Source organism: Platalea leucorodia (genome assembly GCF_965183815.1).
Source record: "Platalea leucorodia genome assembly, chromosome: 2".
Lineage (NCBI taxonomy): Eukaryota > Metazoa > Chordata > Aves > Pelecaniformes > Threskiornithidae > Platalea > Platalea leucorodia.
Window position 1 is genome coordinate 127,790,066 of NC_138824.1, and position 23,839 is coordinate 127,813,904.

The window sequence follows — 23,839 nt, forward strand, 5'->3', positions numbered from 1 at the left end:
GTAGGTCCAGAACTGAACTCTAGTGGCACCTACATAATAGTCTTATGCCAAATCTGTTTTTTTCACTGCCAGCAGCTATGCTATGAAGTATAATCACAGAATATTCCACAGCTGAGGTATGTCAGGATTTAGGGGTCCTGCATGAATTTACAGAACTTAAGCAGTGCGCACTAGGTGGGTACAGACACAGGGCTGACACTGTTCAATGAAGGGGCAAACTCACCAAGCACAGGCTGTAACTTAGCTGTGCTCTTATGATGACGATGTGATCTCACGATGATCAGAGCTAAGCTGCTGCATGGAGAATGGCCATAAAACCCAGAACCACCTCACTAGCATGGACCCAGAGCAGCCGCCTTGCCAAGCCCGCAGTGCCAGTGCACTGCCTTGGTCTAACCAACGTTCCAGGGGTAATGCCTCTCTACGCCTACCCTGCTAAACACCTATGACCAGAGCTGCTCCACCTCATGAGGACACCACCCGCCTCTGCCTAGCACCCATCTCCCCAGTCTGGCACCCGCTTGCTGTAAGCAACCCAGCTGCTCAAGGCACCACCATGCTGCTGCCCTGACACCCCTCACAAACGCCTCACAGTCCTCTCACAAATGCCCTCACAAACCCCTCGCAAACCCCCTCGGTCCTCTCATACACCCCCTCACACCCCTCACAGATCTCTCACAAACCCCCTCAGACCCCTCGCACCCATCCCAGACCTCTCACACCCCCCTCACTCCTCTCACAAACCCCCTCAGACCTCTCATACCCCCTCAGACCCCTCGCAGTCCTCTCACAAACCTGCTCGCACCCCTCGCAAGCCCCTCGCAAACCCCCTCAGTCCTCTCACAAACCCCCTTGCAGCCCTCCCAGACCTCTCACACCCCCTCAGTCCTCTCACAAACACTCTCACATCCCTCACAGTTCTCTCACACCCCTCAGGCCCTCCTCAGTCCTCTCACAAACCCCCTCAGGCCCCTCCCAGACCCCTCACGCCCCCTCAGACCCCTCTCAGTCCTCTCACAAACCCCCTCAGGCCCCTCCCAGACCTCTCATGCCCCCTCAGATCCCTCACAGTCCTCTCACAAACCCCCTCAGACCTCTCACACCCCCTCAGACCCCTCGCAGTCCTCTCACAAACCTGCTCGCACCCCTCACAAGCCCCTCGCAAACCCCCTCAGTCCTCTCACAAACCCCCTTGCAGCCCTCCCAGACCTCTCACACCCCCTCAGTCCTCTCACAAACCCACTCGCACCCCTCAGTTCTCTCACACCCCCTCAGACCCCCCTCAGTCCTCTCACAAACCCCCTCAGGCCCCTCCCAGACCTCTCATGCCCCCTCAGATCCCTCACAGTCCTCTCACAAACCCCCTCAGACCCCTCGCAGTCCTCTCACAAACCTGCTCGCACCCCTCGCAAGCCCCTCGCAAACCCCCTCAGTCCTCTCACAAACCCCCTTGCAGCCCTCCCAGACCCCCTCAGTCCTCTCACAAACCCACTCGCACCCCTCACAGTTCTCTCACACCCTCTCAGACCCCCCTCAGTCCTCTCACAAACCCCCTCAGGCCCCTCCCAGACCTCTCACAACTCCCCTCAGACCCCTCTCAGTCCTCTCACAAACCCCCTCAGACCCCTCCCAGACCTCACACCCCCTCAGACCCCTCGCAATCCTCTCCCAAACCCCCTCCCATCCCTCACAAACCCCCTCAGTCCTCTGACAGAGCCCCTCGCACCCCCCCAGGCCTCCCACACCCCCTCAGGCTCCCACCCCACCCCACCTCACCTCACCTCCCGCCCCCCTCGCTGCCCCCTCCCGCCCCGCCCCCTCTCCCCGCTGGCGGCCAATAGCAGCTGGAGGAGCGCGCGAGCCTCCCGTCTCCCCCACCCAACCCCCTTTAAATCAGGAGCGTGCGCGCGCCTGGGCGTTAACGCCCGTAACGGCAGCGCGGCGGCCGTTGCGTTTCCGCTTCCCTGGCGGGCGCCGGGGCAGGACGGCGGCTGCGCGCGCGTCCCGGGGCGGGCCGCTTCCCAGCCGCTCTCCCCGGCGCCTGCGCCTGAGCGCCGCCTCGCGCCTCCCGCCCTTTCCTCCTCCTCCTCCTCCTCCTCCTCCTCCGCGAAGGCCCGGCCGTTGCTCCGCGCCCCGCCCCGGGCCGGGGATGCGCTGCTCGGCGGCCGCTCGTAGGTGCTGCGCGGCGGGCGGGGAGCGGGATGGAGGTGGAGGAGGCGTTCCCGCTGGTGGGGCAGATGGGGCCCTACCAGGTGTACCTGTGCGTCCTGCTGGCCGTGCTCCTCCAGGTGAGCGGTCGCCTCCCCTCCCGCCCCTTTCCCAAGGGTGAAGCGCCCTGACTGGCGTGGGAGCACCCCTGGGGAGGCAGCGCCGGGAGGGGGATGCCCCCACCCGCCCAGTGAGGGTGCTGCGGGCGGTGTCCCTCTCGAGTGGGTTGGGTGGATGCGCCTGTGGTGAGCGCTGCCTGGGGCGAAGGTGGGTGTTGGAGGTCTTCTGCTGAGGGCTGCTGGTGGCAGTAACTGCTCTTTTCCTCTGGATTTAGCCTGCAGCAGTTTGCTGTGCTCCTGAGGCAAAGGTGACCTCTGCCCAAAGGCAGGGTGAACTTCTGTAGAGTGAATTTGGGACACATGGCTGATGCTATCTGTGCCGCCTTGCCTGAGGAGTTATGCCTTGTGTCACCCGGTGAGCAAATTGGGAGTACGCAGTTTGTCAGGCGAAGGGCTGGTTGAAGTGAAATTGAGCTGAGGTTTCCATGAGCTAGCCTCGAAGACAGCGAGTTCAGTCAGGCTTTGGGGATCCTACATAACCTAGAGTTAGTGGCCTAGGCTACTGATTCCTAGGTGGCATGTGGCTTGTTTGTGGTGGAAATGTTTGGAAAGCTGCAGGTGGTCACCGATACCTCTGTGTGCAGAAGCTCTCATCTAATCGGCTGTGACTGCTTATTGTACTTTGATTTGTCTTGACTTAACTCTTAGAATGTAGAGGGAGTGTCTTGGCATTAGGGAGTTGGACGAGGCTCTGCGCTTTTGGCTAGTCAGGTTTGTATTCTGTAAGATACAAAACTGGAACTCTCCTTTCCCTGTAGAAGTGATGAAGGCTTTTAGAGTAGTTGCATCACTGAATATAATTCCTTGTTCTGGAATAGCTTGTTCCTGCTTGGGAAGAAGAATAAACTAGGTGGTTGTAAGGATGTAAACTAATCACACAGAAAGATATGCTGCTACTCATTTAGCTAAGAATATTTCAACCTGAAAGTTGGTGAAACTTCTAAGTGAAGACCAATCCTGCTGTTTGCTCCAGTTGGGTAGAGGGAATCTTTAAGGAAAAAAGGTAATTCTTTGGTCCATGTTACATTTCATTTCAATTATTTAGCTGCTAAGCAGAACTCCTTGGTCCTTTAGTGGCCTTCTGTAAATGAAACATAGCTTCCAGAAGAATCAGAAATGTAGTCAAGATGCAGTGTGGTCTGCCTTTCTGTAATTACTTCTTTCAGATCCTTAACTGTTCCTTAAAGGACAATCACTTATCTCTTCTGATATTATAGTTATAACCTTAAAAACATGAATGCAGCTGATGCAGACATTGTGCTATGTTCTGCAGAACACCTGAAATAACAACGCTGAGTTGTGACGTGCTTCATTAGCAGTGGGGTCCTTAACTCTCGGATATAATGCAGAAGTCTAAATTCTAATAACTGTTTCCTTGCAGATTAACTAGATAACTTGCTATCACTTTTTCAAAAAATAATCCTGAGTAGAGGGGAGTCATGAATACCTTATCAGCTGCCTACGTCTCCATCTTCCCTCAAAATTATGTTGTGTCTTAATCCAAACCAGTGCATCATCCATACAGCTAAGCTTTAAATTTATGCTTGTATGCAGAGGAAAAGTATGGTCAGAGCAAGCTTGAGGTATAGAAGAAACATGAGCTGTAGCCCCGAGACCTTCCCTTTAGCTGCATCTGAACTGCAAAGCACATGAAATTGAGCTCGTATTTAGGTAGTTCTAAGTGTCGTTCACAATTTCTGGGTCATCTCGCTCTTCTAATGATGACTACATTCACTCTGACACTGAAACCACATGTTCTCTGTGTATGTCAACACATCTAGTCAGCTTTTGCAATTTAACTTACAAAGCTGACTTCGGGTTCTGTGCAGTTCAGTCCTAGAAGATGCCTCTTCAATGTCCTGTTGTAAAGACCTTAACAGAATTATTGCTGATGGGCGTAGCAAGAAGCATGAGTTTTGGGAGAAGCACAGAGAAGTAAACATTCTGAAGGCCTAGCAACAGAGGGAAGGAAGCAGATTGTTCTGCCTATTAAAAAAAAAAACCCAAATGAAACTTTTTGAAAAGTGAAGGTGATGTGCTGTGTAAAGAGTGAAGTTGTCAGAAGGAGCTCGCTCTGGCGCTCTTTGCTCTAGCTGTGGCTCCATGCCTTGCTTTTGCAATGTCTTTTTTACAACTGGGAACGGAAGGTGCTTGGGAGGCACTGTGTCAGTGGTGACTGGCATCTTTATATGGAGTGCGGGTAAAACATATGGAGAGATGTTTTCAGATTATTAACAGTAAAGTTATTGTTACATAGAATACTTTGTGCCATGGGATGGTATTTGGATTCAGTGGGATCTGAAGCAATCCCATCTTCTGCTATTAATCCAGATGGCTTTCAGCCTGGCAGACTCTGAAACAATCCATCTAGCCAGTCTGTCCTCTGAGCACCCTCAGAAGATGAGCCTGGGAGTTAACAGGCATAATTCTACTGGATAGCAAAGACATAATGTGTCATAATACAAATACTTTTAATCTTTATCTCCCTTTCCTTCTTCCCTGCCCATGTGTGCACACAGTCTCTAACTTCCCCTGTTTTGTAGGCAATAAATTACCTGTATTTTTCCACTAGCAAGCCACATCATCAGGGTTCTCCTGACTGACACCTCCTCCATTTTAGAGACTAATTTTCTCTTGGGTGATAGAACTGGTAGGTGTGTAATTGAATAACTCAGAACAATTGTTTCCAACTTGCACATGATTGTTGCTCTTTATTTCTGACCCAAATAAAGTTTTGTGCTCTCAAATGCTTTGTTTTAACCGGAGTGGTTAATATTCTGTTTATAGGTAATGTAGTGTTCCGTGTGCATTGTTTGCATTAAGTAAAACCTCTGCTTACTTTTTGCAAGTACCAGCCCAGTGGGACTGGAGTCCCTCTGGAGCAATAGCATCTGTTTTTGAGGTCTTGTCTGTTTACAACATGATCTCTGACAAAGTTTGGGACTTAACCTGGTTAAACATTGTATTTGTGTTCACCTGGTCATTTTCCTAATCCTGGTGGGCTTGGGGGGAAAGGGTGTTAAGAATTTGCCTTGCAAGGCACAATGAAGTGTTTGAGATCCTCAGGTAAGGAAAGCTGAGGAGAGTTGTATGTATAACTTATTCCAGCTTTCTCTTTGTGGTATGCGGATCAGTTATTGGTGTCTTAAAATATAGAGAGAAAGACTAGAGCTCTTCAATCTCTTTCAATTTGCAGACCCCCTACAGACTTCCCACCAAAGATGTTAAATCCTTGTACAATAAATTTAAGACTGCTGACAGCTTTGTGTTTCTTAATTATTTTTCCCAGGACTTTAAGAAGTAATTCAGGGACTTGAGGCCTGTAGGCGCTAAGTTGAAAATCACTGGTTTAGCAAGTTCCACCACAAAATTGGAAAAAAAATGTTCTTTCAGTTCTGGAGCATCACGTTGCCCTGAAATAGCAGTAAACCTGAGACTTTTGATTTAAAAAAAACAAACCCAAACAACAAAAGACAAGTAGACTCAATTGCTTATTCTCAGGCAAGTGCTTAAAATTAATAAATGACTGAAAGCCACTTACACAAATGCCAGCAATGTCTTTTAGTCTGGATACTTAAATAGCAGAAGCTTCTGAAGTAATCAGTGTGTGCTTTTATTGCATCTTTTTACCAAGTTAAATGCTTTAGTCACTTAGTAGCTAGCAAGTCCAGGTACAGCCAAGAATGTGCTCTTCTCAGAGTCTTAGCAGAACTCCCTCTGTGAGACCAAGATGCTCGCCCATCTTCTTTGGCAGCATCCCAAACCAGCATGCTAAGGTGTGAACTTTGATCTCTTATGATACTGGCTGTGACTCAGATATGTTGATAGCCAAAGCAGGCTGGAAGACATGGAGAGAAAGAGGGACAAAGAAATGCAGGCAAAAGAATAATCCTGCTTGTGGAAGCAGGACTAAACTCTGCCTGATACTTGTCAGCCCACAATTCCTGATTTTTTTTTTTTTTTACCAGCAGTTGCTGACTTTTTCTTCATGTTATCCTACAGTGCCATTGAGATGGTTCACTCCTCGGCTGGTTTGTAGTATGTTCATAAACTGGCATAGGAGCTTCTGGCACTTTTTTTGCTTTATTCTCTCTAAGTCCTTCTTTATGTAAGAAGAGTGGAGTGGCACTTTGGACATGGTATGATGGAACTGTATGGCTGATGGTCAGCTGAGGAGTCTTGGCACTTGGTTGCACATTAAAGTAATTTAATTTTCTTGAATATTGCTGTTCAAGCAGAGGTAGCACTTACAGTGCTTTTCATAATTTTGGTTTTTGTTTATTGTCTGGATTCTCTAACTTACCAGTGTGTGAGCATTTTTGGCAGAGGAACTGGAAGTTTACATGTAGATATTTTAATAAGACACCTAAGCTTTCTTGCTTTCTTTTGTTTTTAAAGGCAGAAAAATAATACTTCCGACTTCCTTATTCATGTTCAGAGGCCTGTCAACCTATGATGTGAGGGTGACTTATTTCCCTTGCTCAGGATGATCCAGTTGCAGCAGTGGCAAGTCCTGTCCCAGCCCTTTAAGATGCAGTATATGAGTCCATGCTAAATAAGTATATTTACCTTTCTTAAGTGTTGTTGCACGTAGTCCAGCATACTACAAAAATGCAAATGCTTTAGGCTATACTGCCTGAAGTAGTTCTGGACTCATGTTTTCAGTCTACCAGCATGCAGTTGGCTGCTGTGCTAATGGTTTAAACATATAGTAAAACTTCTGCTAATTTCTGTCACTGAACTTGATACTTTGTAGGGCAAGGCTGTGAGGGTTTTTTTCAGGGTGGTGTACTTTGTAATGTGCCAGAAACATTATAGAACCTGCTTCTCCATTCTATGTCATTAGCAAATTCCAGGTCCCCTTAGCATCATGTGCATTGCCTGTACCTCCTATGTTATTTTGAAGGAAAAAAAATGTATTTATGGTCATTTTTAATGTTTCTGTGGTAGATAGTACACTAGGTGCTAACTTATTCAAGAGACTGATACACCACATTAGAGGAATCCTATTGAGCTTTTTTCAGTCCTGTAAGTTGTTTCATCTGTCCCAGAGGAAACCATATAGATAATTGTCTTGCAAGGTTTTGCTTCAGCACAAGACTGACAGCTGACTTCTTAACAGCAGACTCATTATCTGTATTTATAGCACTGTGGAGAAATCCAGCTTGCAGGAAGTAGTAGCAACCTGTCTCTTGATGGTAAGTTTTATTTGTTTGTTCTGGTGTTTGGGAGAATGGGGTGGTGGAAGAGGTAGAGGAATCTAATGCTATTGGCACAATTTCACAAAGTATGCATATTCAGAGTTAAATTTACCCATGTGATCTTGTGTGAAGAATATTTTGTTCTTGGAGAACCCTTTGTGGAACTTTGTTTTGACTTTCCTTTGTCACCGTCTGCATTCCACCCTCTGTTTTGCTCTCCAGTTATAAGCAGACTCTGACATACCCTCTATGAGAAGAAGGGGAAGGTAAGAGGACATTTTCCACAAACCTGTAAGAAACAAGGCTCTGTGAGTTGTGGTTTGTTGTACAATGTTAGATTTCAATGTAGGTGTTAAAGAATGTCTAGAATAAAGTTATGTATGGGTTTGGACAGACTTTGGACTTTCTTCTGTGGATTCTGGAGGCCTACATTTTAAGGTTGAAAAACTCTAAATTGGGTTGGTTTTCTCAGTTTCTCTACAGAAACGCTAAGTTCTGCCAAAGGCTGTAGTGCCTCTGGTATTATTCCTTCTTAACCACTGGGTTGAGCTGAGTTCTCGTACTTTGATCACATATTTCTGAAGGAAAGAATCAGTAGTTTATATAATGTTTTCTTAAACAGTTTTAAGTATAGAACAAAAGTAGAAGGCAAAAAGTATTTTTAAAGTAACTAGTAGTCTACAAACCTATTTGTTGTACCTAAGCAGTATGTCTAGATAGATACAACTTCATCTACCAAGTGTGTCCAAAGAAGGGCAATGAGCCTGGGGAAGGGTCTGGAGCACAAGGCTGGGGAGGAGCGGCTCAGGGAGCTGGGGGGGCTCAGCCTGGAGAAGAAGAGGCTGAGGGGAGCCCTCATCGCTCTCTGCAACAGCCTGAAAGGAGGCTGGAGCCAGGTGGGGGTCGATCTCTTCTCCCAAGTAACAAGTGATAGAACAAGAGAAAATGGCCTCAGGTTGCTCCAGGGCAGGTTTAGGTTGGATACTAGGAAAAACTGCTTCACTGAAAGGGCTGTCAAGCATTGGAACAGGCTGCCCAGGGCAGTGGTTGAGTCCCCATCCCTGGAGGCATTTAAAAGCCAGGTGGATGTGGTGCTTAGGGATGTGGTTTAGTGGTGGACTTGGCAGTGCTGGGTTAACGGTTGGACTTGATGGTCTTAAAGGTCTTTTCCAACCTAAATGATTCTATGGTTCTATGACTGTCATTGGCACAAGTAATAATCAACAGTGGTTGCATTCTTCACGGGGAATATTTCCTGTCAGAGTGGGGCTGGGGTGGTTACATGTCTGAGAGATTGCATAGTGTTCTGCACATGGTGATTCTTTGCTTTGTAACTACAACAGCCTGCCTTTCTGTCTTATGGTGTTCTCTCTTACTCTGCTACCAAGAGGGGAAAGATCCTTTGGTAGAAGAGTGTGTTGTCAGCAGCAAATAATAATTCTGCAGCAGGAAGACATTTTTGGGGCTTTTCTAAGAGTTATTGAGGGGAAAAAATCAAGTGAGTTTAAAGGCAAATCACCCTTTTGAAATAACTCAGAGCAGATGAGATCATCAGATTTTCAAAAATGAGGTGGCCCTCCAGCTTTTCAGCTGCTTGTCATGGGTTCAGGAGAAATAACTAATCCTAAACTGTAACCATCTTTTCATCATAGGCTTCTACCAGAGCAAGGTCGTTCGTTGTTCTTCCTTAATTTCTGTCTGTCTTCGAGCTGCAGTTTTAATATTTCTGTATTTGAAAGGCCAGAAGTTAGTGGCTTGTTCATTATTTTGTTCAGCAGTGGATGCTTCAGCTGATACTTTTCTAGAATGACCAGGCTGGTTGTGAATTGCTGATGAGCTGATTAAAAAGGTTGAAAGCACTTCTTAGTACAATTTAAGTCTTGCTTTTATTTTTCATTTGTGCTTCATAATGGATAAATTATGAGGTCTAAAAGTGTCTTAAATTATTTTGGTGTGTGTTTTCATTATATACAAATTAAACTATTTAATTTCTTCTTCCCCTTCCCTTGCTAGTATTATTAGAGATTCTACATTTTTCTTGAAGTAATTTATTATGAAAATAAACACCAAGAATAAAAACCAAGAAAGCTGGTCAAGACATTCCAGGCATTTCTGTTAATATTAATTTCAAAATGTTAATTTTAAGTTAATTTCAAACCCTGTTAATGAAATAACTATAAATGGCTGACTAAAGTTCCTTATACTTAGCAGAGAAAGTGAAAGCTTACAGGTTACTAAGGTGTTGCCTTTAATAAATCTTATACCATAGACTTCTAATCTAGACGGACTGTAAAATTTTAACCTACAGAGAATATAAACAAACAGGAGAAACTTAAAGCAAACTAACAAAACTCTCAGCATTTCATCATCAGTGACTATGAGCTGCTGCCTCCTTCTCCTGTGCTTGGTATTCGTCTTGATTAATACAGATCAGTGCAGGGGATTCGGTAGGAAACCATTAACATCCACATAGAGACAATTAGAATGTTTTATGAATAGAAGGTATACATTAAACGACATAAATTTGACTTGGGCTATAGAACAAATGATAATTTAAGAGCTTTGTTTGCCACAGTGCATATAATGTAGCCATTTTATACCTTATAAAGTTGTTACATAGTATTTCTATTTGATTTGATAGCATTTTATATTGATCACTGGTCTACACAACTATGTTACTGCTAAGTGCAAGCATTTAGAGTTCTTAAGGGGGGGAATCTCCAGATTCATTAACAAACTCCTGCCTCTTACTTGAATGATAAAACCTGTATTTTGAATTTCTTTAAGTTTAGAGTTTGCTTTGTCATGTTTTTAAGACAACGTCTAGAAAATGCTTCTGGTCTTCAGAATTGTAAATGAATTTGGGGGAGTGTTTTGTGAGTTTTGGGTTTGTTTTATTTTTGCAATGAAATGAAGAGGTTTACCATCCTGTTACCCAAAGTACAAGGCAGATGATCACTAGGAGAAACAGTCTTGTGTCAGCAGTGACTCCAGTGAACTTGAATATAGGACAATACTATTTGATAACATCAAAACATATCTCCATCTTCATACATTTTTCTGATTCAACAGATCAATTGAAAGTGTTTCTATCTTTGTTATGTCCTTGCTTGCTGCAGCCACTAGGATGCTTAAGGCTGAATTTTTTTTATTGAAAAAATATCTGTAGTATTTCTTTGTGTGCCTGCAATCACTTATTTTTTGATTTAGTTTCCTGTAGCTGGGGTGGGTTTCACCTAGAGCAAAAATGAAAAGCGTTATGCTTTCTTTCTCTAAACCAAGTGCCTTGAGGATTTCATTTCCTGAACTGCTTCAAAAATGTTTATTTCACAAGACAAAAGCAAGGATGTTATCACTTAGTCCTGACACGAAATTGTCTGAGTGAGTCAGAGTACAGGGATGCACCACAGATCATGACCTACAATTCTCATTTCTCAGTAATTTCAAACTGTTCTTGAGTACTGTATCCACACATCCCTATAACATGGCCACTCAGCTTTTTAACACCTCTTTCCCCATGTAATCTTGGTCATTGCCACCTTTGCCAGATGAGGTCTTTTACTTTTCATTGTTGTCTAACTAGAAGTTGTTCTTTAGCTTAACTAATGACATAGTGAACAGATTGTGGTTTTTCTTCCAAATTCCTTTTGATATTCAATAATTTTATATTAAAAAATGGAAAGAGGATGATTTTTAAAAATATTTATTTACCTCATGCCACTACAGTAGCAGTTTATCATGTAGAATGCAAAAAGGAGCTGATGGAAAGAAAATGCCTTCAGGTAATATCTCAGGGGTCTGTGTGTTAATTGGTAGTAATTCTCATTTAGATCTGGGTGTAACTCCAACTGCTCAGCTGTTGTACAGAGCAGAATAGGATTACCTGGTGTTGCTTGCATCAAAATTCAGAGGTCCTCGGACTCCTTTTTGTGCCTATCTATGGTCTTCCCAGTTCTGAGAATTATTTGTGTAGCAGCCTTCTGAGAACACGCTTCCTTGCAGGTACGTTCTGCCCAAGAACAGATGGAGGAGATGCTGGGAGCAGAGCAAGAGCTGTAGTCGGGAGGTGAATGAAGCGGGGTTTGAGGGATGGAGTGGCATGGCTGAGCTGTTTTTTATGGAGGAAGTAGTAGGCAGGGGAAGCAACAGGATCCTCTTTTTTTTTTGTCAGGAGTTACTGTTCCTCAGTGAGGGCTTTGAGACAAGAGGAAGTTTTATTTGGAGGGTGGGGATATCTTTGTTACCAGCAACTCCTTTGGTCTGTCAGAAGACTTTATCGTCTGTCTTCTGTTGCAGAACTTGTGGCACTTCTATGTTCAAACAGGTCTAAAAACACTGGGTTTTAAGATGGAGTTGTAATGCAGACTGTTAAAGCAGTGGCCTGTGGATGTTCTGAGCAAGCAGCAGTGACCCAGCTCTAGACCAGGTTTGAAATGTCTGGGTTTCCAGCAGTCTTATTTATTCTTACCTGAACAAAGCCAGTTGTTAGTCACTCTGTTTAGACCTTTTGTGTCTGTATAAATTCGTAGATATATTAAAAAATGCATATGTATGTTCACATGTGTGCTGCTATTTCTTTAAGAGTAAAACACTTTTGCAGAAGATTAAAAAACAGGAAAGAACTAATTTTGGTAAAACTGGGGAAGATTAGGTATGAAATAGTGAGGAGATGTATTCCAAATGTCAAAGCAGGGGAATGAACAACACAGGTGGAAGGAGAGGATATAATAGAGTAATAGATTTGCATTAAAGAATAGTTTTATTTTGTCTCCTTAGTACTGCTAACAGCTTCTCATGCATCCAGGAGGTGCACTTGCTGTGTGTGAGAGGTGGGGGCCTCTGACTGAGGGAAGGGTGTCAGGAGGGGAACTTCTTTTCTCTCAAATAATCAACAGATAAAAAGTGCAAGAACCAGCGTGTTGAAGTCGTGGTTCTTTAGTGTGTGATATTTGGTAGATGGAGGCTATACATGGCATCTTTGTAGTGGTAGAAGGCCAATATAAAATAGGAATATTTTTTAATACTGATTTGATCCAACTGCAGAGGAAGCATTGCTTGGATGTATGTTTAGCATCTTTGTTTTTTGTCTTTCATGGCAGCTCTATGTGGCCACTGAAGCCATCCTCATCGCGTTGGTAGGTGCAACTCCTCCCTACCAGTGGGACCTCCAAGAGCTCTCAGCTAATCAGAGCCACACCAACCAGTCGGTGAGCGAGCAGAGAGCTTTTGGGGAATGGCTTCTAACTGCCAATGGCAGCGAGGTGCATAAGCACGTACACTTCAGCAGCAGCTTCACCTCGATAGTCTCTGAGGTAAGTCTGAAATGTGTTTTGCTGCCTCGTGTGTGAGTAGTAAATCTTATTGGGTCAGTTGTGGGGGGCTGGGTGTACTCCTTTTTTCCATACTAATGCATGTTTTGATTAGCAAATGAAACGGGTGCTACCTCCAGGTAGAGAAGAGGTAATCTATTCATATCTTTACTGGCAACAAGAAATAGCTTTATTTTGCTATGCAGATCTTGACGACAGTTCTGTTCCCACCTTTTCCATGTGGAAGTTATGTATTGGATCCTGTAGCCTGGTTCCACAATTGAGCTGGAATCATGTCATTTGTTGTACTAACGTGCTCAAAACCCTTATGGACCCTGAGCTCTTTCTGGCCACCTCTTGTGGTTCTGTTGCTAAGGTCAAATGTGTGCAGTGCATCCATCATGCAGTTAGCAAGCAGTGGAGGAACGGGAGAGAAAGTAGTTTCTGCAGTTGTTGAGAGAAGGCATGGGTGGTGGGGAGACAGGTGGACAAAGCAACTCCCCCCATTCTATTGCAAAATAAGCTTTAGCTTTATTGGTGTGGCCTCTGTTTTGTGTCTTCTATCATGGTCTAGCCACAGCCCCTGCAGAAATTATTCTAGACTCTGCGCTGATGTGTGCAACACCTGCCCTTCCTGGGGCCTTCAGTATCTGTTAATGTCAAATTGTTCTGTGCACAACCCCTATCCGAGTGCATCTGTTAAAAGACCTGAATTTAGAGCTATACAGTTGAGTCAAGTGTCGTACCACTTGATTCATGGCTATTGTCATCTGAATTAGTCCTGTAAAGCACTTTATTGGTTATGAGCATATGAATAAAAACTGCCAGCTTTGGAATAGTACCAAGCAGTTGTGTACAACAGGCATTGCTGCTGCTTTTGGTAATAAAGAGGATATGAGTACCTACGCCACTACTTAAATTGAAATCCTAATGGATGGTGGATTTTTTAAGCATTATTAAAAGCTCAGTAAGGTTTTCAAACTTTCTCTGGGCTTTTTCATTTTTGCTTTTTAATTTATCCAAGAATCTTTTATTCTCTTAAACTTGACAAGTCAGACATGTTTGTAGATCTTAGCAGTGTTTTAGGACATAAAGTTTGTAAAGATTCTTATGCATTTTAGTTGCATAGATAAGAAATGCAGATAAAGAATAAAGTTTATTTGAAAAATACAAAATTTAAAAAAGGCAGCTTGTGTAGATTCTATTTTGAAGTTCTTTAACGTACTTCTCAGTAAAGGTCCGTGTGTAAAATCTTGTTGCCTCTCCTCTTTCCCACTGTTAAAATACATTTTTTCAAAATTTGTTAGCTGAATGTGTCATACATTTGGAAGTTATTTGCTAAATACAATGATTTTAGTGATATCACACTTACTTGGGGAATACCTGTCACTAGTTTCATTACTGATGTGTAAAGAAGCTTTTTCTGCATTTGAGGAGGATGTTTTTCATGCTTAATCTTGTGGCATCACTAATAACGTCACCATTGCAAATTTACACTGAAAAATATTTTGACGTAAAAAACTTGATTTATGAGTATCAGGCATATATATATATAACGTGCTTTATGTAAAAGAGAAAAGCCTTGAGCCCTTTAAAGGGCTTCTTAGCTGTTGAGATTAATTTGCAGAACAAATTTTGCTTCTCAACCAAATTATCCCTTAATCCCTGAATGATACAGAAGGCATCTAATGTCACTGAGTTTCAGTGTTGGCAGCTCTTTTAATTTTTGTACCAGAAGTTAGGGCAGACCAGTAGGTCTTATAAAACAAACTGACCATGTTATTTCAAGGTAAAATTAATCTCATATGCTATTATACAGATGTATTTTTCTGGGAATTGTTTTTAAATTCTAGAGAAGCTTCAAAAGCTGATTTGTGGTCACATGGACCACAAAATTGAATTTTGTCAGTCTTGATGCTTTATGGGCACATTACCTATCGTATCAGTAAACACCTCACCATTAAAGTGACAATTCAAAATGAAGCATATACTGAGAGTAAGCAAGTTATTTTCTTGGAGATTCTGAATGACTTTGTTTCGTTAGCTCCCTGATCTTGGTGAGGTTTAATTGCATGGCTCTGTTCTCATGGTGAGGTAGTTTATAACTGAGCTTTGAAATAATATAAGCTTTGCTAGAAAGGATATTTAATGGGGTTTTGGTAGAGGAAGAGAAGATTATGAGGAGAAGATTAGAGTGTTATTGCAGGGATAATGACATAATCACCAGCTTACCAGCACAGGAAGAAAAGTTGGGCGTCACTAAGAGGAAATTATTTCAAGATGCAAGAGGAGTAGAAAAAGAAAAGAATACAAGATGTAGAGTTTTTAGAATACAAAAAAATAACTTTTGAACAGTGAGAGCATGGTGTATTTTCATTCTACAGTTTTGGGGGAGAAAGAATTTCCTGTCAGATTCAACCTGAGACATTAAGTCTGTAAGAATCAAACATATGAAGATCAGGTTTGTATTTGGAATTGAGAAGAACTGGAAATGACACAAAGTAGACTGCAAAAAATGAGTATTTGAAATACCAGAAAACCTGTCTAATGCTACCAAAGTGTTTCTCAGCGACAAGACAGTTCATAAGGAGGAGCGTATGCAGGATTATCTTTGGACATAAACCTGTGGTTTATTTTTATTTTGGCATAGTATGCCTACACATTGCAGTGTCAAGAGGTAGAACTGATTCTATTTAAGCTAATAGATTTATATGAGAAAAGGCAATAAAAGGGAGAATGGGAGAAGGCTGCAAGAATTACAATGTTCTGAGGGATCTGTCCTTGATTTTAGAATCAAAGACTGCGTGTGATTTGAGGGAGCTGTGCCATTTGTTAGTACCAGCCGGTGAGTCTGGGAGTCAGCAGTTGTGTTTTGGTGACTCTCTGACTGACTGAATGTGATGCTTAGGAGATTTATGCAGAATTTAATCTTCCTTTAAAGTATGTGTCATCCCCCTGCAGCTATTGGCTTTTGGTGAACTGCTTGGGTTCTGTTAACTCTCCTCTTTTCTTTTTTCCCTCCATCCAGTGGTTTTTAATTGGCAACACATCGTACAAAGTCAGTGCTGCCAGTTCTTTCTACTTCAGTGGTGTGTTTGTTGGAGCAATCTCCTTTGGCCAGTTGTCAGATCGCTTTGGGAGGAAGAAAGTCTATCTCACAGGTAACCTCTGCCACCTAACACCTCTACTTCATTCATTTTGTTGTGTCTCTGAAGATCAGTGACAAGAGCCCAGTTTCTGCTGGCAGCTTGATACACAGCAGTGAATAATGTGCTGTGATTTTGTGTTTGTCCTTCCAGTATACTTCAGGAATATAAGTACGGGCAAGAAATTAATATTTGACTGTTCAATCAAGGTATTCTGGATTTAGGAATCGTACTGTAAGGGCTTACACTCATGCATGTCATGCTCATGGGATCTCCACAGGTTGCAGTTAATACATTCTAGAAATTTGTTAGCAATGTTCTTGCATGTATAACCTGCTAGGAATTTGTTGCACCTTTTATCTCCAGTCTGCATGATTTCATTTTTATGTATTTGTGATCCTTATTGTGTTTTAAAGCTCATAGGGTTTTTTACTGTCCCCAGATCAAACAACATTTAGAACTTCATGTTTTGTGTATGTATTTATAAAGTTGTGCCAATGGATGAGTGTGTAGAATTAAAAAAATGAATTTTTTTTTTTAAAGGAACAACCTCACTCAAAGCAGATAAAGGTGGGCCTGCTATGCAGTGCAAACTCCCCATGTGCTGTCCCCAGTAACATTTCTCTAGTTTGTATGGACTACTTTCCAAGAATGAGGGGAGATATTTGGTCATATATTTAATCTGTGGCTTCTGTATGGGGTTAAATATCAAGCCATCTTAACTGGAGCCAGACAGCAGTTATGAATATGTGAAAAAATTGTCTGCTGTGAAAGGAATTTGAAAGTTTAATACTGCAAATTATGTATCAGAAACCACTCCTTTTGTGTCCCCCCTCTATGATAGTGACTTTACGTACTTAAATTTCTGCCCAAACTGTGGTATGTAGCAGTGTGTTGTAGTTGTTGACTGTGATTACTTAAGACAGATGCCACTGAACATCAAGTAAAGATACTAATAAATGCTTCTGTTTTTCTTTAGGTACTCTTCTGAAATGAAACCTTTTGCCTTGTTTTCCAGGTTTTGCCCTGGACATCTTGTTTGCCATTGCAAATGGATTCTCACCCTCATATGAATTCTTTGCCATCTCTCGCTTCTTGGTAGGGATGATGAATGGTGGGATGTCACTGGTGGCCTTTGTTCTACTGAACGAGTGTGTGGGTACTGCCTATTGGGCATTAGCAGGTAAAGTTTAAGTGTCGGTGTCTTTATTGTCAGAATTTATAGATTTCAGTCTCACACACAACTTGAGACACACCAAAGATAACACTGTAGCAGCTGCAAATTTAACTCTGCTTGAGGATCTGTGTGACCATGGTCTTTGAGCCCTGCTTTGTTTAATATGAATCTTAGACAAGCACTGTAGATGACTTGAGGCCATTCAGATTTCTGCATCACTCAAGTTGACAAAAGTCCAGTTGAAACATCCCCAGTGAATGTTACACAGCCAAATACTCATCTAAGGTTTGTGATAGCTGAGCTCTATCCATCAGAATTTTGGACTCTGTTAAACCGAGCTTAGTGTTTGTATGCTAAATAGCAATTCTTTTATTCCTGGCAGTTCTCAAAAAGTGATCAGAAGTGTTTTTATATATAATCATAGAATCATAGAATGGTTTAGGTTGGAAAAGACCTTCAAGATCATTGAGTCCAACCATTAACCCAGCACTGCCAAGTCCACCACTAAACCACGTCCCTAAGTGCCACATCTACATGTCTTTTTTAAATACCCCCAGGGATGGAGACTCAACCACTTCCCTGGGCAGCCTGTGCCAGTGCCTGACAGCCCTTTTGGTGAAGAAATTGTTCCTAATATCCAACCTAAACCTGTCCTGGTGCAACTTGAGGCCGTTTCCTCTCATCCCATCGCTTGTTACTTGGGAGAAGAGACCGACCCCCACCTCGCTACAACCTCCTTTCAGGCAGTTGCAGAGGGTGATAAGGTCTCCCCTCAGCCTCCTTTTCTCCAGGCTAAACAATCCCAGCTCCCCCAGCCGCTCCTCACAAGACTTGTGCTCCAGACCCTTCACCAGCTTTGTTGCCCTTCTCTGGCCACGTTCCAGCACCTCCATGTCCTTCTTGGAGTGAGGAGCCCAAAACTGAACACAGGATTTGAGGCACGGCCTCGCCAGTGCTGAGTCCAGGGGGACGGTCACCTCCCTGGTCCTGCTGGCCACACTATTCCTGATACAAGCCAGGATGCTGTTGGCCGCCTTGGCCACCTGGGCACACTGCTGGGAATATAATGGGAAGATGAGACAACTATTGTTTATATGTAAAAAAAAAAAAATTGTCCCATGTGGTGATCAACCTTATAACTTAGAACAAAAGACACAGACACCCTTAACTGTCTTGGTTGCTAGTGTTGAAGCTGTCCTTCAGATATGCGTATAAATGGTACTGTTACAGCTCTTGGGCCTGACTTACCCAGCCTGTGACAAGTGCCAAAAGTGCTGTGCTGAGACTGTTTCAAAACAGGATATATTAAAAATGATGAGAGCTACAAATGAATACTATGTATTCCTAAAAATACCAGTTTTCCAATGGTTTGTAGTATTTATTTTTACACATAGAAAGCTGAAACATACTTGCATTTGGAATTACAAGACTTGATTGTTCATGGGCCTTTGGGTGAGGAGGATGTAGAATGGTGATTTTCGGACTTGTATTGATCTTTGCAATTAGCTATAACACTTCTGCCCTGCATGGGTGAAGGACGGAATGTTCTTTGGTCAAATAGCTGTGGTTTTGCCTATTTTATTGAGTAGATTTTTCTTAATGAAGTGTTAGTTTCTGTCTAATCCTATGTGTTGAGAGTTAATAATGTTTCTTAAAGGAGTGATAATGTTTTGTTTTCAATTGTATATTAGGGTCTATTGGTGGCTTGTTCTTTGCTGTGGGAATTGCCCAGTATGCTTTATTAGGCTACTTCATTCGTTCCTGGAGGACTTTGGCTGTTGTGGTTAACCTGGAAGGAACAGTTGTCTTTCTTCTCTCTCTGTAAGTTATTTTTCAAACTGAGTTTCATCAAGAAAGATGTCAAAAATAAGAAATGAAAAAAAAAAAAAAAACCCAAAACAAAAAAAAACAACCAACAAACCAAACAGCTAAGTCAAGGTGCTTTTTTAGGATGGTATGAAATGGTGTAACTAAGGTATTTCTCTCAACCTCTACCACCCCATGTTCTGTGCTTTCTTTAAATAGCAGTGCTGCAGTATTTGAAAATGTAAGTGTACATTTTATTGTATATGCATTGTTACTGTAGATGGGAGCAGTCTCTAGAGTGGTGTAGAAGCACATTCTGTTCTTTAACAGGTGTACATAGATGATCTAGACTGTTGTCCAGTGTGGTACAAGACACCATATATACGTGCTAAAAGATACAGAAATGTTTTTTGTGGTTATGTGATAACATGATGTTTCTCTTACAATCGCACTTGCACAGAAGGAACAGCATCAAAATTGCTTGCACATACAGTCTTAAAGGTGACATGCGAAAGGAAAAATAGGCAGCTTCCTTTTATTTTTCAAATGTGATTAGGAAAGAATAGGAAGAAGGCTTCTTTATTAACATAATAGGGGTTTTGTTTGTGGACTTCAGCACTGAAAGCTATATGATGTGGTGCGTTCTTTTCTTATATACTTCCTGATAGCAAAATCTCAGTAACTGAAAGAAAATAACTTTAGCTGCTGTTTAAACTTAAGGTTTTTTTTTCTTCCAGCATCTATCTAACTTCAGTAACTAACTTTTTGAATAAAGCTCTTTGCTAAAGAGTCAACACACCCTTTCAAAGGAAGCATCAGAACTCAAGGAAAGGTCTTAGAGGCTGTTCATGAAGTGAAAAGCAGAGATGACAGTTCTGATATTTCAAAACTTACAGTGCTGTTTGGGACCTTTGGAAAAAAATTTTAACTTTATGTGCAATTTTTTGAAGTGCTTTATGCTTGGGACTTCAGAGCTGTGCTCAGAGGCCTATCTTACTGTAAGAAAGGATTTTTTATTCCATATTTCACACTGCCTCCCTCCCACATAGCTTAAAAATTACGCTGCAGAAAATGCTATCAGATTTTTTTTTATTATGGGGAAGAAAGCGTGTTCCTTTCTAAGCTCTTTTCTTTTATAAAAGCACAGAATCACTTTTCTTTAAAGGAAAAATGTCACTTCTGGTCAGAGGCAAAAATCTTAAAGCTTCTGGCAACAGACCTAAAGTTTAAATTAGTTTTGGGAGTCTGAAAGTAACAGAAGAAGATTTGTTTTGTAGGCTCTGTTGGTGTTACAGACCTAGCAAGTGAACAGTGCACATGGGGAAGCAGGAGCATGACTTCTGCACAGCCTCTGCCTTCCTGTCTACAGGAGAGAATTTGGGAAAAAGTTGGAAAATGTGGAGCAGAAGACAACTAGTTAGTGTTACAAAAACATCCTGTGGTTACTTGTAGTAATGTGGTGCCTCCTTAATTCTGAATTCTCTTAAGAGTCCTAATGATACTGTAATTTGTAGTACTGTGTGTGTGTGTGTATATATGCATATACTCAAAGCAATTGCTTGGTATCTAAATTACATAACTTATGTTCCCTTTCCTTTCAACGTGCTTTGTCTCTGTTTCAATAAGTGAATTCTATAACTGAAGGGTGTTTTGAAAAATTGTTATACTGAAATGTATTTCAGCCTTATTTCCATAGACAAGTCCAGCCTTGTAGAAGCAAAAAGCCCTAAAGCTGTGTATGTATGTGTGTTTCAGATTCATTCCAGAGTCCCCTCGCTGGCTCTATTCACAAGGCCGGCTGAATGAAGCAGAAGATGCCCTCTACCTCATTGCGAAGAGGAACCGCAAGCAGAAGTGCACTTTTTCATTAAAACTCCCAGCAGAGAGGAGCTCCAGAGAGGCTGGCAGCTTCTTGGATCTGTTCCGATACAAGATTCTCTTGGGACGCACCTTGATCATGATGTTTACCTGGTACTTGAAATTCTTTGTAGGCCCAGCTATGCTACTGTTGCCTCTTTGTCTTTGAGAGAACACGTTGCTGAGAATTGGCTTATCCTGCAGACTGTGCTTAGTCTCAGCTTGTATTATTAGGGACACTGTAGCTAAAAAGTCTCAAAATAGTTGAGAACTCTCTCTTCCTTTCTGACCTTCAAGGGCTGCTGAGATTAGTCATGCTGTCCTCCTCTTTGGCCCAGTGCTATGTGTCAGTAGGTTCAGTCACATGGATTATTCTTTGTTTTGGGTGTAAGGAGCCCATTAGCAGGTGGGTGGCCTACCTTGTCTAATGAGTGTTTATTTTCTTAAGAGAAAGTGCTGCCAGTGCTAGCAGTTGCTGTAGTAAGGAGCAGGAATCCGTGATGGGAACACGGAGCAGGAACTCCCTCTAGTCACCAGCAGAAATTTAACTCTCCAAAAGTGCCTATTTTGTTGCAGATAGCTCTGCTAGCCCTGAGGCCTTTTGCTGCCGCTTTGAAATAAACCTCGTGTATGGCATGGTATGCGAGTCCTCTGGCATTACTGTTCATACAGTTGCTTTTATAATGCATATATTTGGGGAAGATGTATTGATTAAGGAGAAACCAAAGGGCATTATTTTGTCAGCAGGCAACACAAAGCTGTTTTCCTGTTGCTTTTCCAAATGCTTACTGTAGAATAGTTGATTTTTCTGTTCCTTAAATGACAGTTGCTGATTTCCTGCAGAATGAATTAGTGACCTGTTCCCTTCCTCTCTGTAAAGACGACAGCCAGTCAGGGTTACAAAAGAAAAGTAAAAAATCTGAATTGGAGGCTGAACAAAACTGGACTAGGGCATAGAAATTAAAAGAAGGCAGAAGAGTCGTCTGAACTGTTTGAGAAAGGGTTTACACACAATTGGAAAAGTATGGACTAAAGTGACACCTGATAAAAACAAAAAGGACAAAGACATCATTTCTCAAGTCAAATACTATGATCATATTTTAACTTTATTCTGGTTATGCACATTCTCCTTAAGTGTAGTCTTAAGTTTAACTGAGTAGTAAGTCAGGAATTGGGTTTGTGCAGAGACAAAATGCTTTCTTTACCTAGAAAGCATCACCCAGTTGCAGAGAAACATTTTAGGCCTATCTTCTGAAACACTAAATATAGTTTATAGTGTATTGTGCCAGACCAGTGCTTTGACTTGGCAGGCAAAGCAGCAGCTCTGATTTTACTCTTTTTCTGTCTTTCGCAGGTTTGTGTGCAGCTTGGTTTACTATGGTCTTACCCTTAATGTGGGTGACTTAGGTGGAAGTATTTATGCCAATTTAGCCCTTTCAGGGTTGATAGAAATCCCAGCATACCCAATCTGTATTTACTTGATTAATCAAAAATGGTAAGTATGAAATTCATTAACCTTTTCAGGGTTTTGTTTTGTTATAATTTTTCTCAAAGAGAGGTTTCCTGTATATTGCATCTACTTGCTTAATTTGTTGTGTGGGGCTTCCTGTGTCAGCATTACTATTTCATTGTATTCTCCTGGGAAATGCATTTTTATTTGAAAGTGCTGTTAGTATATCTTTATTTCAAATAACAATAGTTTAACTTGTTCTCAGTAGCTCACTTATTAATGAGCTGTCTAAATCTGGCTCAGAGGTGAGGCTGATGTGCATCAGTCGAACCTAGCTGTGCTGACTCCGTGCTAACACAAGATGGCATTCTTCCCACCTCTGCCTTGTAATCCCCATTCTCACTGTTACGTCAAAGCTATTGAACTAAACCGAAGCTGTCATGTGGTTTTGTGTAACAGCTGCTGCGTGCACTAGTATGAGAGCAGAGCTGTTGATTCAGATATCTAGCCTTTTTCTGAGCCATGACATTCTGGACAATGTCTTTTACTTTTTGTAGAATTCACTTCCCAATCTCTTCTCTGCATGTCTCCTGAGGAGCTTTACAAACGTGCACACACAGTGGGAAGCAAATCAAAATCCTAGAAATTGTCAGCCCCTGCATAAAGACGTCTTGATGCTCATTTTGTTAAGAGTGCAGTAGATGCTTGTTTAAAAACAACGTGAGAGGAAGTGTTTGTGAGAGATGGCATTCAGAATTTCCAACTGCAAATGAAGAGGCAATGTGAATTTAGAGGACTCGTTGCTCTGCAAACTACAGATCTAATGTAGAATAAAGCTTTGTTATCCTTGCACATCAGGTTTGGTCGGAAGCGAACATTGAGTGCATTTCTGTTCCTGGGAGGATTGGCTTGTCTTATTGTCATGTTTCTTCCTAAAAAGAAAGGTAAATATTTCCTTTTATTTCTGGAGTATGTGATAAGAAGTTGTAAACACATCGTCCTACAGCCTAAGAATTTGATGGTTGCCAGTAGATGAGGCTTGTAGCACATGTGAGTCTCAATTTTTGAAGCCAGAGAAGCTAACTTGCAAAAAGGATAAGCAGCAACCTTCCTAAGACCTTAAGGAAAGCTTGTTAAAAAGGCTTGGATTTGAACTGTTGTCTTTGGATTCTGTCCTTCTGATCACATCAGTCACTCCTTTCCAGTGTTTCTGACTTAACGATTCTATGATTCTATAAGGTTGGTAAAGACCCTTCAGATCATTGAGTCCAACCATTAACCTAGCACTGCCAACTCCACCACTAAACCATGTCCTCAAGCACCACGTCTACCTGGCTTTTAAATACCTCCAGGAATGGGGACTCAACCACCTCCCTGGGCAGCCTGGGCCAGGGCCTGACAGCCCTTTTGGTGAAGAAGTTTTTCCTAATATCCAACCTAAACCTGCCCTGGTACAGCTTGAGGCTGTTTCCTCTCATCCTATCGCTTGTTACTTGGGAGAAGAGACCGACCCCCACCTGGCTCCAGCCTCCTTTCAGGCCGTTGTAGAGAGCAATGAGGGCTCCC

At 42.4% G+C, this 23,839-nt stretch overlaps 1 protein-coding gene across 1 annotated transcript in view; it reads left to right on the forward strand.

Moving 5' to 3' along the window:
- Positions 1 to 2,201: 2,201 nt before the first annotated feature.
- Positions 2,202 to 23,839, forward strand: part of SLC22A15 (solute carrier family 22 member 15) — a gene marked incomplete at its 5' end in the record, with an annotated part of 32,153 nt that continues 10,515 nt past the window's right edge. Inside the window, 8 exons of the mRNA XM_082334781.1 lie at positions 2,202 to 2,288; positions 12,628 to 12,840; positions 15,866 to 15,998; positions 17,002 to 17,166; positions 18,852 to 18,981; positions 20,722 to 20,937; positions 22,178 to 22,318; positions 23,132 to 23,217. Of these exons, the coding sequence (XP_082190907.1) occupies positions 2,202 to 2,288; positions 12,628 to 12,840; positions 15,866 to 15,998; positions 17,002 to 17,166; positions 18,852 to 18,981; positions 20,722 to 20,937; positions 22,178 to 22,318; positions 23,132 to 23,217 (1,171 nt within the window). The remainder of the gene's footprint in view (positions 2,289 to 12,627; positions 12,841 to 15,865; positions 15,999 to 17,001; positions 17,167 to 18,851; positions 18,982 to 20,721; positions 20,938 to 22,177; positions 22,319 to 23,131; positions 23,218 to 23,839) is intronic.